Here is a 15,100-nt window from a genome sequence, read left to right as displayed (position 1 = left end):
TAACATTGTCATTTCATCTGTATACAAAACTTTTGTGTAGCTATGGTCAATTTCCACTTATAAGTAGAAAGTGGCTCATCCCTGTAATCCTAGCACTCTGGGAGGCCAAGGCAGGAGGATTATTCAAGGTTAGGAGTTTGAAACCAGCCTGAGCAAGAGCGAGACCCCGTCTCTACTATAAATAGAAAGAAATTGATTGGCTAACTAAAAATATATATAGAAAAAATTAGCCGGGCATGGTGGCTCATGCCTGTAGTCTCAGCTACCAGGGAGACTGAGGCAGAAGGATTGCTTGAGCCCAGAAGTTTGAGGTTGCTGTGAGCTAGGCTGACGCCACGGCACTCTAGCCAGGGCAACAGAGTGAGACTCTGTCTCAAAAACAAAACAAAACAAAAAAAAGAAAGACTAGGTTAAGGCATCTGTGCGGCTTAATTGTGGTAAGTACTGGTGTGACAATCCCACTTTACCCTTAGTTTCCTAAATATATTCTGTCATTAAATTTTATTGATATTTGCTAATCTGATAGGTGAAAAGTGATATCATTTGCGGCTTAAATTTGTGTTTGTTTTATTACGAATGAGGTTGCAACTTTTGTATTTAAGAGCAATTTTGTTTGCTTTTTTGGGATTGTTTATGTTCTTTGCCATTTATCAGTTGCTTTTGTTTTTTCATATTTGTAGGAGCTTTTTTTGTTTGTTTGTTTTTTTGTTGAGTCTCTCTGTCGCCCCTGGTAGAGTACAGTGGCATCATGGTAGCTCACTGCAATTCCTAGGTTTAAGGAATCCTCCTGCCTCACCCTCCCAAGTAGCTGGGAGTACAGACAGGTGTGCACCATGAAGCCTGGCTAATTTTTCTATTTTTAGTAAAGGTAGGGTCTCGCTTTTGCTCAGACTGGTCTCCAACTCCTGAGCTCTAGCAATACTCCTGCCTCAGCCTCCCAGAGTGCTAGCATTATAGATGTGAGCCACAGTGCCTGGCCTGTAGGAGCTCTTTATGTGTCAGTGAAATTGATCTTTTGTTTGTGATTACAACTGGTAATTATATCTTAGTTTAGTAGTGTCTTGGCTTTAGAAGGTGTTTTTTGCTGTTTCAAGTTTGTGGTTATATTTTTTATGGTCTGTGGATTTTATGTCTTAATTTGAAATGCATTGTCTACTCCTGTGATTATAAGGGAATTCCTGTTTAGTTTCTTTCTGTACATTTTTTGTTGCAGTTGTTAATCTCTGATCCAGCCAGACTTTTTCTTGGTTTAAGGTGTTATGTATATGCCCAACTTCCCTCACCCCATTTTTTGGTTATGTAATTGTCCAAATTCCATTTGTTCAGTAACTCTTTTTTCTTTACTGACTTGAGATATCAATTTTGTCTCGACTTGGTCATTTTCTGAACTTTCTAGACTGACCTATTTGCATGTCTCCTTATAATCTATAACCAGGGATTGGTAAACTTATGGCCTCTGGGGCCAGCCATCTGTTTTTGTAGATTTTTGTAAAACAGCTGTCCCCATTCGTTTATGTATTGTCTATGACTGCTTCCACACTACAATAGCAGAGTTTAATAGTTGTGACAGAGATCATATCATTTTCCATATGGATTTTAGCATTGACTTAAAAAATACTGTTGTTTTTATTGTGATAATGATTAATTTGAGGGAAATTAAAGTTCTGTCTTCCTATCTAAATAAAACATGATGTGCCTTTTCTTTTGTATCATTCATAATTTCAAAGTTATTGGTATATAGATTTTTTTTTTTTTTTTTTTTGAGACAGAGTCTCGCTTTGTTGTCTAGGCTAGAGCGAGTGCCGTCGCGTCAGCCTAGCTCACAGCAACCTCAAACTCCTGGGCTCCAGCGATCCTTCTGCCTCAGCCTCCCGAGTAGCTGGGACTACCTACAGGCATGCACCACCATGCCCGGCTAATTTTTTTTATATATATATCAGTTGGCCAATTAATTTCTTTCTATTTATAGTAGAGATGGGGTCTCGCTCTTGCTCAGGCTGGTTTTGAACTCCTGACCTTGAGCAATCCGCCCGCCTCGGCCTCCTAAGAGCTAGGATTACAGGCGTGAGCCACCGCGCCCAGCGGTATATAGATTTTTATTTTATGTTAAGCTTAATCTTAGGAATTTTTATTTTATTTTTATTGCTGTCATAGCAATTTCTTCGATTATACTTAATTACTTCCATTTTAGTGTTATTTTTTCCATTATATTTATTGACCTTGAGATGTCACTGAATTCTTAGATTGGTTGTGATAATTTTTCAATACATTTCCTTTTACTTCCCATATTTAACATTTTATACTTACATATAAGTATCATTTTAACAAATCAAAGCAGTTCATATTTCACAGTAACGGGAAATTTTCTTCCATAATTTTTTGAAAATGTTACTCTTTGCAGTAGATTTTTAGTTTTTATTCGGTTCAGCAAAATATGAAAATGATATATTCAGTAACGTATAGCAAATATAACTAGGATAGTGAAGGATTATTCTTTGTGGAATTTGAAATTTATCACTATTACTACTATTAGCCGGGCATGGTGGTGCATGCTTGTAGTCCCAGTTACTTGGGAGGCTGAGGCCGGAAGATCGCTTGAGCCCAGGAGTTTGAAGTTGCTGTGAGCCACGGCACTCTAGCCCAGGCAACAGAGTGTGAGACTCTGTCTTAAAAAAAAAAAAGTTTAGCAAGAAGTATATCACATCATCTCTTGCCAGGATTTTTCTCTCATGTAGTTTTTTCAAGTATTCATTAATCTCATGAGGGGTTTTGTTTTCTGCGTTTTTGGTTGATGGCTTTTAACATATATGTACCTTTTCTTTTCTTTTTTATGGTGGTAAAATCCACATAACATACAATTTATCATTTTTACCATTTGTAAGTGTACAATTTAGTGGGATTAAATACATTCATACTACTGCATAACTATCACTGTGTTCTATACCCAAAAGTTCTTCATCATCCCCCATAACAACTCTGTATCTATTAAACAATAACTCTCAATTTTTCCCTCCCTCCAGCCCCTGGTTTCTTCTGTTTTACATTCTGTCTCTGAGTTTGCCTATTCTAAGTACTTCATGTAAGTGAAATCATACAATATTTGTCCATCTATCTATGGCTTATTTCACTAAGTATCATGGTTTCAGGGTCCATCCATGTTGTAGCATATATCAAAATTTCACTCCTTTTTATGACTGAATAATATTCTATTGCATGTATATATCACATTTTGTTTGTTCATCTGTCAGTGGACAGTTGGTTTGCTTCTATTATGTTATGAGTAATTCTGTAGCAACAATGGGTATACAAATATCTGTTCAATTCCCTGCTTTTAGTTATTTTGTATATATTAGTCATGTGCTGTATAACCATGTTTTGGTCAATGACCACATATATGATGGTGGTTCCATAAGATTATAATGTAGCTGAAAAATTTCTATCACCTAGTATATTGTAGGCATCATAAGGTTATAGTGCATCAAATTACCTCTTCTACATTGAGCTATGTTTAGATACATAAATATTTAACATTGTGTGACAGTTGCCTATAGTATTCAGTACAGTAACATGCTATACAGGTTTTAGCCTAGTAGCAATAAGCTACACTATGGAGCCTATGTGTGTAGTAGTTTATACTATTTAGGTTTATGTCAGTACACTCTGTGATGTTTACACGAGATGTTTCTCGGAATGTATATCTGTCATTTAGTCATACATGTCTGTGTACCTAGGAGAATTTCTGGATTACGTGGCAATTCTGTGTTTAACCTTTAGAGAACTTCTAAACTATTTTATACAGCAGGTATGCCATTTTAGATTCTCATCAACAATAAGGAAGGATTCCAGTTCTCCACATCCTTGACAACACTTGTTATTTGCTTTTTAAAAAAATTTTTAGCTATCCTGGTAGGTGTGAATTTGTATCTCATTGTAGTTTTTATTTGCATTTTTCTAATTATGATGTTGAGCATTCTTTCCTGTGTTTATTGGTTATTTGTATATTTTCTTTGGAGAAATGACTGTTCAAATCCTTTGCCTATTTTTGATTGGGTTTTTTGGTTTTCTGTTGAGTTTTAGGAATTTTTAAATATATTCTGGATGTTAATCATTTATCAAGTATGTGATTTGCATATAATTTCTTTTCTTTTCTTTTTTTTTTTTTTTGAGACAGAGTCTCGCTCTGTGGCCTAGGCAAGAGTGCCATGGCAGCAGCCTAGCTCACAGCAACCTCAAACTCCTGGGCTCAGGCGATCCTCCTGCCTTAGCCTTCCTAGTAGCTGGGACTACAGGCATGTGCCACTGTGCCTGGCTAATTTTTTCTATATATATTTTTTTAGTTGTCCAGATAGTTTCTTTCTATTTTTAATAGAGACGGCATCTCGCTCTTGCTCAGGCTGGTCTCAAACTCCTGAGCTCAAAAGATCCCCCACCTCAGCCTCCCAGAGTGCTAGGATTACAGGCGTGAGACACCGTGCCTGGCCTGCATATAATTTCTTATTCTGTATTGTCTTCATTGGAGTTATGATAGACAAATATTGAAATATATATAATATACTGAGATATATATGGACAGATATTGAAATCTAATAGATAAGCATATAAAATTGTATACATCGTACACTACTTGATGTTTTAATATATACATTGTGAAATAATCACCACAAGCAAGCTAATTAGCACATCCATTATCTCACGGTTACCATTTTCTTTTCTTTCTTTCTGTTTTGTGGTGACAACACTTTAAGATCTACCCTCTTGGCAAATTTTCGACTATATAATATAGTATTGTTAACTGTAGTCACATTGCTATACACTAGATCTCCAGAATTTACTTCTTTTGCATAACTTAAACCTTGCCCTCTTTGAACAATGCCATCTGATTTCCCCCTTCTTCCTAGCACCCTAGCAATTGCTATTTTGCTCTCTGCTTCTTAGATTTTGACTACTTTAAATTCGACATATAAGTGAGATCATGCAGTATTTATGTTTCTGTGTCTGACTTATTTCACTTAGGGTAATTTACTCTAGGGTCATCCATATCAAAAATGGCAGGATTTCCTATTTAAAGGCTGAATAATCCAATAAAATATATATATATATATATATACACACACACCACATTTTGTTATCCATATGTGGAAAGACATTTAGGTTGTTTCTATATCTTGGCTATTGTGAATAATGCTACAGTTAATGTGGGAGTGCAGATATCTCTTTGAGATAGTGATTTCATTTCTTTAGGGTATATATATCCAGAAGTGGGATTGTGGATCATAAGGTAGTTCTATATTGATTATTTAAGGAACCTCCATACTGTTTTCCATAATGACTATACCAATTTACTTTCAGGCCAACAGTATATAAGGGTTCCCTTTTCTCTGTATCCTAACACTTACCTTTTGTCTTTTTGATGATAGCCAATCTAATAGATGTGAGGTGATACGTTGTGCTTTTGATTTGCATCTGTGTGCTGAATAACATAGGTTAATGATTTCTCTTTGCATTATTTAAATTGTGTAGAAAATAAAGTGAACTTACAAATCAAAATTTCAATACTAGCTATTGTAATTGCCTGTGTTTTTACTTTTTCAAAGACCTTTATGTCTTCATTGTTGTCTAGCTTCCTTTCATTTCAGTCTGAAGGAGTCCTCCTTTTTTAGACTAGTCAAGTGCAATAGTGGAGGGGGAAAAGTAGTAGAACAAGGAGTTCAATCTCCTAGTTCAGTTCAACTGACTGAACAATCAAGTGAGATATCTCACTACCTTCAGACCAGCCTGAAGGAGTCCTTTTAGCATATTTTTCCATTCTTTTCTCTTTGCAAGGGAATTCATATTTATTCATCTTGTATCCTGCTCCAAGACCAAATTAAATTATTTCATTATTCCCAAGAGTTTTCAGGGGAATGAAATGGGTTAGTTCCCACAATTACTAATGCCCTCTTGTGTTGGGCTTTGTGCTGATTGCTGAGAACATGGGGTTAGGTCAGTGCCATCCCTGCCTCAGGGAGCTTATGGTCTGTGGGAGACAGACAGGTACCTGATGGGGTGGCGGGCAGGGTGTATATGCAGCAATGACAGGGGGATGCAGAGCTCTGAGGTTATGCTGGGTCCAGGAAGCTAGCTTGAGCCTCCTGGAGATATATAGGGTACCAAGGCATGTGCTCTACAAGAGCACCAAGAACTCCATGAGGAGTTGGAGGTAAGTTCAGGGCCAAAGCCTCAAAGTTCATCAGCAATCTGCTGATGACCCTTGGGCTGCCTAGGTGAGCACCTTTGAGCCTCAGTCCCATATTTCCTTAGTTACTAGGCTCCAGCTCCAGGCTTCTGGTTCTTCTACATATCACCCAGCCCAGCAAACAGTTTTTCCCTAAGACACCCCAGGGTTTGTGAGCCATTGGCTTGTTGGGGAAAAAAGAGCTGCTCTTCTAGTTCAGGTAGGCTATGCCAGTCCTGGCTGCCCCACCACTCACCAGGTTGTCTGTCCAACAGCCGGAGCTAGAGTTTGTGGCTGCTGCCATCTTGCTGTCTGTCTCCTATTTGGCAACTGGAAAAGTGCCAGGAAACTACCTTTTAGCAATTCTTGCAGGTCAGGTCTAGTGGTGACCTCTTTCAGCTTCTGTTTTTCCAGGAATGTCTCAATTTCTTCCTTGTTTTCTGAAGGACATTTGTGCTGAATATAGAATTCTTGATTGAAAATTTTTTTCTTTCAGCCCTTTGAATATATCAGCCTTTTGGCCTCCTAGGTTTTAAATGAGAAATGAGCTTATATTCTTATTGAGGATATCTTGTATATGACAAGTTGCTTCTCTCTTGCTGCTTTTGAGATTTTTGTTTTGTCTAAGTCTTTGTCTAGTGAGTCTGGCAGGTGGTCTTTGTTGGGTACATTTTCTGTGTACTTATTTTGTTCCTTTGAATGGGCCATACTTTCCTGTTCTTTGCATATTTTGTGATTTTTGTTGTTGTTGCTGTTGTCGTTGAAAATTGGACATTTGAACTAATGTGGTAACTCTGGAAATCAGGTTCTCCAATTCCAGGGTTTGCTTGTTTTTTCTCTTGATTATTGTAGGGTTTTTCTGTGCTAGGGATCTGCCTTATGTGGAAGTTTATGGTCTGCTAAGGTCTTTTCTGAGTAAACATCTTTCCCTGGGCATGCATGGGTAGTTTTCTAAATTTCCCTGCACACAGTTTTTTTGAATATTCCCCCAAAATAGGTGCAAGTCTTTTAAATCCTCTGGTAATCACTTCAGATGGTTTGTGTTCAAACAGTGACAGCCAGCCTCTGTGTCTGTACCATATCAATCAGAACTAGCAATCAGCTATCAGAACATAGAACCCTGATATTTGGAGAACCTGGACCTATGCCCACCTTGGCTTCAGCAAACTGTACCAGGAAACTAAATTGCTGCCTCTGGATCTGTCTTCTCATAGCACTGAGGGTTTGTGGGGGTGTGGGGGGGTGTCAGGAATACATAGCAGCTGTGGTGTTGGTGACTGAAATTGGCTGATGTTAACTACAATTTACCAGCCAGTAAGAGTTCAGATTGACTCTAGAGTTCCAGAATAGTTACATCAGATAGTTTCTGCCAATATAATTGTTGTCTAGGTGCAGAGATGGATTCCTGGCATTTTCTATTTTGCCATCTTTCCTGAATGTCCTTTTTCTTCTTTTTTCTTTCTTAAAACTAATAAAGGAGAGTCTGTGAAACAGCTTCTTAATGCCATTGGGACTCAAGCCATGCAATCTCAATAATATTTTTCTGTACTTTTTGAGTTTGTTTTCATAATATACACATCAAAAATGCTTAATATATATTTTTTGGTCTTAGTTACAGGATTCATAATTTTCTCTTAATGGTCTTATTAACTTAAAAATAGCCAACAAGGTATTTGATAATCTAAATTAAGTATATTATGGAAGTCCCATTATTTTAATGACTAAATTGGCAGAAACTCATAAATTTATTATATACTATATTTTTTTCACATTCTAATTAGAAAAAGTATATATTAGTTACTTGTTGGCAAAAAGTAAGTTTAAGCTATTAGTACAGGTTGAGTATCCCTAATAAGAAAATCCAAAATTCAAAATACTACCAAATCTGAAACTTTCTTTCAGATTTTGGATTTTCATATTAGGGATCTTTGACTGATAAGTATATAATACAGATATTTCAAAATCTCAAAAATTTCGAAATCAAACACTTTTGGTCCTAAGCTTTCTGGATAGGGGATATTTAACTTGTATTATCTAATTGTAATGTTATTTAATATACTATATTAAAATAAACATTCTTAGGTGAGACCTATAAAAGTGGTTAGCTTATAATTGATTATTCACTTCTTAAAAATCAGATGCTGTTTGTAGTTTTAAAGTACTGTCATTTTTTAAATGAGTAATTAATGATGTCGAAGTAAATAGTAGTATCAAAGTAAATAGTGTAGTTTATATAAAGTCTCATCATATAGAAGAATTCCCCCAATATTATTTTATTACATTTATTTTACCTTGTGCTTCAGAATTAGGTTGTGCATTATTTATCCTGATAGGGTGATAGCAGAAGAGAATTATGGTTTATGCCTATATAATATAAAAATGAATGTTTCAGAATCAAAAAGTCTATATCTTAATGGACTTTTTATGTATTGACAATAATAGGAAACATCAGCATTTTACCTTTGAGATCCCTCAAATTGGAAATTTCTCATCTAATCTTATATTTGTTGCTTTGTCTTGATTTAGTAGTTAGTAGTTTTATGGCTATAAAATACTTTTATTTTACATCATGTAATATTTATTAATAGTAGTCATCTTCATAAATTTCTTCTCATGTATTTTTGTATTTCTGTTTCTTATAACAAAGGAGTTTTTCTATCTCATGGTTTATTATATAGACCTTTATAATAAGAGAATTTGTACTGTGTACTCTGATAAAAGTGTTGTATACTTTATAAACATTTGATAGAAATATAGCACACCTGAGATAATATTTTATGTTTCTCTCCTAATTGTAATTTATTATTTTATTTGTAAATGCCTGCATTTTAATTTCCTATTTAACTTGTATTTTTGTTAATGACATGTCCATAAATTTCACTAGACTCCTCTTAATTCTTGGATTCTGGAACTATTGTGGGCTTTCCTCTTGTGATCAGGATATTAAGCTTTTAGTTTGGTTAAGATAAATTTCTGTTTCAAGTGGAAATTTTATTTTTGCTATATTATGTACTATCATTTATATTTGGTAATCAGCAGTTTACCAACATATTAAAAATATTAGTATACTGACCAACTTCTTGACTTTTCAATCTATATAACTTTTTTCATATCAGGTAATTTATTATGTTGGACAATTATTTTTGACTATTCTCTTTATTTTCTAGCTGAAACATTGTAGTCGATATATACATGACTTATTTCCTTCACTCATCAAGAATTTGGATCCTGTACCACTTAGACATCTACTTAATCTGGTCTCAGCTCTTGAGCCAAGTGTTCATACCGAACAGGTAATACATTCAAAACATAATGGTGGGCTGTTTTTTTGTTCTTTTCCTGTAAAGTGAAAATTTGTGATTTAGAAAATTTAACCCTGCTTGCTCTAGAGGGCAAAAAAAAAAAGAAAATTTGATTTGTATTTTATTAGTGCTAGCATTTCAGTTAGACAATAAGGATATTAAATTTGTTATGATGTTGCCTAAAAACCTCCAACTTTGCTTTCTATTTTTTTTTTTTAGACGTTGTACTTGGCATCCATGTTAATTAAAGCACTGTGGAATAATGCGCTAGCAGCTAAGGCTCAGTTATCTAAACAGAGTTCTTTTGCATCTTTATTAAATACTAATATTCCCATTGGAAATAAGAAAGGTTAGTAAACTCTATTTTAAAGTAAGTTGTCCAAAGTTTCCAAGTCAAATTTGAAGTATTTTCTGTTAATACATTCAGTCTGATCTCAATTTTAAAGTGAGCTTGAGATGAGAAGCGCAGTGTGTATAAAAGTGCTAAGAAACTGATTAGTTCATGTTTTTGGTTTACCTTTCAAATAAAGAGTAGTAATAAAGTCTTAGTAGTTATTGGATCTTCTCTTTAGTTTTCTTTCTTTTTTTAAAAAAAATAAAACCGAAAAACTTTATTTTAATTGGAGTTTTTATTGAGTAATCAGACAAAAAGCTTTGTTTAAGAGTAGAACATAATAATATAATTATCTTTTTGTGTTTTTCTGCTTCAAAGTTTTCTACCATGTCTAGTGCTTTATATATGTATCTTTCACATATATAGCTTTCAAGGGCTCTCTAAAACTTTGTCTACTTAAACCCAGTTTTTGTCTGCTGACATCATACACTACTCTTTTCTTAGGCTTTTCTGTGCAAGCACCCACAACTACAGCAGGTGGTGGAGACTTAACTTATTGCATGTTTCCCTTACCTGTATCTTGTTGATTATATAATATGAACAACTGATATCCTGTCCCAGGGAAGCTCAGTCACTTAGAATGTTTTCCTCCTGTTTTTTCCTTTTCCTTCAGAGGAAGAAGAGCTCAGAAGAGCAGCTCCATCACCTTGTAAGTTGAGTCTTAGAAATTTATGGTAATGTGACTTAGTTTTCTTTTGATGATCATCTAGAATTAATTGATTTTATGTAGTGTAGTATATTTCTATCAGGTCATAAAGCTTATTTTGAGAAGGAGATAAAAACCTTTAGTTATCCCTCTTACCCATTTTGCTTAAAACCATTAATATCTTGACTTTTAATTATAATCATGTATATCGTCTTTAGAAATCATTGGCACATATTAACATATTTAGAGATTATATTTCTGGTTATTTTGCATAAAACTTTGGTAAACAGCTCACATGATCAAAGGATAATATCATTCTGTTAGATCCATATTAATATAAATTAGAAGTAAAAATAAAAAATATATTTTATATAGGGTCACCTGCAGCTAGTCCTCAAAGCAGTGATAACAGTGATACACACCAAAGTGGAGGCAGTGACATCGAAATGGATGAACAACTTATTAATAGAACCAAACATGTGCAGCAGCGACTTTCAGACACAGAGGTATGAAAATAGGTTTTTCCTGTTTTAAAGGGATTTTTGGGGTTCTGGCATGTTTTATCATTTGAACTGGGAATATAAATATAATTTAGGTTTAGGCCTCATCTTTAAGTAGTATTTTCAATGTCCTTTGAGCTTTTAATTCCATTTTGTATTGCTCAAAGGAATATAACAAGACTGTTGCAGCCTTTTATGTCTGTTTGATGTCAGTTACTTTTTTCTTACTAGTTTAAGTATTTATTTAAATCTTTTTGTTTCACAATGCAGGAATCTATGCAGGGAAGTTTGATGTCAGTTACTTTTTTCTTACTAGTTTAAATATTTATTTAAATCTCTTTGTTTCAAAATGCAGGAATCTATGCAGGGAAGTTCTGATGAAACTGCCAATAGTGGTGAAGATGGAAGTAGTGGTCCTGGTAGCAGTAGTGGGCATAGTGATGGATCTAGCAATGAGGTCAATTCTAGCCATGCAAGCCAATCAGCTGGGAGCCCTGGCAGTGAGGTACAGTCAGAAGACATTGCAGATATTGAAGCCCTTAAAGAAGATGAAGATGATGACGATCATGGTCATAATCCTCCCAAAAGCAGTTGTGGTACTGATCTTCGGAACAGAAAGTTAGAGAGTCAAGCAGGCATTTGCTTGGGGGATTCCCAAGGCCCATCAGAAAGAAATGGGACAAGCAGTGGAACAGGAAAGGACCTGGTTTTTAACACTGAGTCATTACCATCAGTAGATAATCGAATACGAATGCTGGATGCCTGTTCACACTCTGAAGACCCAGAACATGATATTTCAGGGGAAATGAATGCTGCTCATATAGCACAAGGATCTCAGGAGTCTTGTATCACACGAACTGGGGACTTCCTTGGGGAGACTATTGGGAATGAATTATTTAATTGTCGGCAGTTTATTGGTCCACAGCACCATCACCACCACCACCACCACCACCACCATCATCATGATGGGTAAGCCTACTTCACAATAAAGATCAGCTTATATTTTCTTTAGGGGGAATTATTATAGTCTATCTTTTATTCAGTTGCAATTTATTCTAGATTATTGCTGTTTAGTAGTAGTATAATGCAAACTACGAATACAAGCTACAAATAGGTAATTTTAAGTTTTCTAGGGGTACATTTAAAACCACAAAATGAAAAGGTCAGATTAATTTTAATTATATTTTATTTAAAACAGTATTGTCTATGATATTTCCACATATAATCAGTATAAGAATTAGTAAGATATTTTTCTTCCTTTTTTCCCTAATTTTTTAATATTCAGTGCATATTTTATATATACAGCACATCTCAATTTAGGCTAGCCACTTGTTACGTGTGTAAAGGCCACATATGGCTAGTGGGGATCATATTGGACAACGCAGATTCAGATCTTACAATCCCTGTAATAACTGCCTAAAAAGCAGATAAAGATTCCTTGTGATGACCGGGCGCAGTGGCTCACGCCTGTAATCCTAGCACTCTGGGAGGCCGAGGCGGGCAGATTGCTTGAGGTCAGGAGTTTGAAACCAGCCTGAGCAAAGAGCGAGACCCTGTCTCTACTATAAATAGAAAGAAATTAATTGGCCAACTAATATATACAGAAAAAATTAGCCAGGCATGGTGGCACATGCCTGTATCCCAGCTACTCGGGAGGCTGAGGCAGAAGGATTGCTTGAGCCCAGGAGTTTGAGGTTGCTGTGAGCTAGGCTGACGCCATGGCCCTCACTCTAGCCTGGACAACAAGGCGAGACTGTCTCCAGAAAAAAAAAAAAAGATGTTTTGGCAAGGCGGGGGGCAGGGGGAGGAATGGCAGGGGCAATATGTGTAACCCTAACAATATTTGTACCCCTACAATATGATAAAATAAAAGGAAAATAAAAAGATTGCTTGTGGAAACTTCCACTGAACTGTGATGATGAAAGGGAAATTTTATGCATCTTCTAATTTTAGGATATTAACAAGGATAAGCTCCAATATAAACGTTTTTGATTATCTATGAAATATATCCCCAGTATTTAACCATAATTGATTCTGTCACTTACTGGTGGTATTATCTTTAGTATAGTATGTAATTTTTCTCATCTAAAAGATGGGAACAATAATACCCATCTCATGGGTTTGTTGTAAGGATTTCATGGGCTGATGTGATCAGTATAAAATAAGTGCTCATTAAATGTTAGCTGCTATTTATTATTACCATTAAAAGTAGTAGTATTTGAATAGATAATGAAGCATAAACATATGGTTTATCAGTATGAATTTTCTTAGAGTTGGCAATTCTTTTTGCCAGAATTCTTCTTGAATTCAATTTAGTTGTTTGTGTGAGTTACATATCTGTACATATTACTACTTTATTTCCTTTGCCTTTTTATTTTACTCTTATCACTGATACATCTACATTTAAGGCAGTGTTTTTCAACCTTGGCACTGTTGACATTTTGGGCCAGATAATTTATTATTTTGAATTTGCAGCAGTGTGAATGTTACTATGTGCATTGTAGAATATTTACCAGCATATCTAGCCCCTATCTCTAAATTTCAGTAGCATCCCATAGTTGTAACAACCAAAAAGTCTCTCAACATTGCCATATGTCCTCTCTTATGGGCCAAACTCACCCATTGATTGAGAACTACTGGCTGCTTATTGTCTGACATTATAGATATAAACATTCAAAGTTGTCCTCAGCACAGCTCATGAAGACAAAGCAATTAGTGTATTACAAACTGAGGTGCTATATGATCAGTTTGGCACCTTAGAGATCTTTTAATCTGCCCTCTACCCCACAAGACTTAATGATTTAATTTTTCATTTTAGCTCATATCATGATATTAGTGAATCTCTAAATCAACCCTGAACTTCATATTATTTTTTTATCCTTTTGTCTTTACATGCTTTAGTGCTGCAGCCCTCAACTCTATGGGCCACAGACTGATATCTGGTCCATGGCCTGTTAAGAACCAGGCCACACAGCAGGAGGTGAACAACAGGAGAGCTAGCGAAGCTTCATCTGTATTTACAGCTGCTCCCCATAGATCACATCACCACAAAAGTTCCACCTCCTTTCAGAGCAGCAGCAGCATTAGATTCTCATAGGAGTGCCGACCCAACTATAAACTGTGCATGGGAGGACTCTAGGTTGCGCACTCCTTATGAGAATCTAATGCCTGATGATCTGAGGTGGAGCTGAGGCAGTGATGTTAGCACTGGGGAGTAGCTGCGAATATAGATTATCATTAGCAGAGACATTTGACTGCACAATAGATGTAATACACTTGAATCATCCTGAAATTATCCCCACCCTCCACAATCCATGGAAGAACTGTCTTCCATGAAACTGGTCCCTTGTGCCAAAAAGGTTGAAGACTGCTGCTTTAACGTACCTGTAACAGTATGTTTTAGAGGTGAGTGCCTAGTATGTATTTGTTGAATTAAAATTCCCCAATTAATATTAACTTTATCTAGATTGCATCCTAAAATTCAATAGTTATCTCATTTGAGTCTGCAGTGTATGAATAAATAGAAACAAGTGTTATGGTTTCACATTGTGACTTTGAGTTTATAAAATAATTTATAACAGTGTGTATTATTAGTCTTGCCTAAAACTGTTCTTTTTGAAGTTCTTTTAATGAGGTGTGTTAATAGGCCAAGTAATATGTGTGTATATTGTAAAATTATTAATTTTGATATTGTGGGCTTTTCAGTTTTTGTAAAGCTCTCAATATTACATATTGTTAAAAACAGGCTGGGTGTGGTGGCTCACGCCTCTAATCCTAGGACTGTGGGAGGCCAAGGCGGGAGGATCGCTCAATCAGGGTCATGAGTTTGAAACCAGCCTGAGCAAGAGCAAGACCCCCGTCTCTACTAAAAATAGAAAGAAATTAATTGGCCAACTAAAAATATATAGAAAAAATTAGGTGGGCATGGTGGCACATGCCTGTAGTCCCAGCTACTTGGGAGGCTGAGGCAGGAGGGTTGCCTGAGCCCAGGCTTTTGAGGTTGCTGTGAGCTTGGCTGATGCCACGGCACTCTAGCCCAGGCAA

The 15,100-nt window shown here is 35.8% G+C and overlaps 1 protein-coding gene across 3 annotated transcripts in view; it reads left to right on the top strand.

Annotated features, from left to right (window-relative positions):
• Positions 1–15,100, top strand: part of USP34 (ubiquitin specific peptidase 34) — a 225,921-nt gene that overhangs the window by 70,713 nt on the left and 140,108 nt on the right. For 2 of the 3 annotated variants that reach the window (XM_012764850.3, XM_076000817.1), the window contains exons 11-15: positions 9,382–9,507; positions 9,736–9,865; positions 10,524–10,559; positions 10,932–11,062; positions 11,412–12,025. In XM_012764850.3, the coding sequence (XP_012620304.1) occupies positions 9,382–9,507; positions 9,736–9,865; positions 10,524–10,559; positions 10,932–11,062; positions 11,412–12,025 (1,037 nt within the window). The remainder of the gene's footprint in view (positions 1–9,381; positions 9,508–9,735; positions 9,866–10,523; positions 10,560–10,931; positions 11,063–11,411; positions 12,026–15,100) is intronic. The other variant, XM_076000816.1, reaches the window with a different exon arrangement.

This window comes from Microcebus murinus, chromosome 3 (assembly GCF_040939455.1).
Source record: "Microcebus murinus isolate Inina chromosome 3, M.murinus_Inina_mat1.0, whole genome shotgun sequence".
Classification (NCBI taxonomy): Eukaryota; Metazoa; Chordata; class Mammalia; order Primates; family Cheirogaleidae; genus Microcebus; species Microcebus murinus.
Note: the sequence above shows the minus strand (reverse complement) of the source record. Positions and strands in the feature narration are given on the sequence as shown.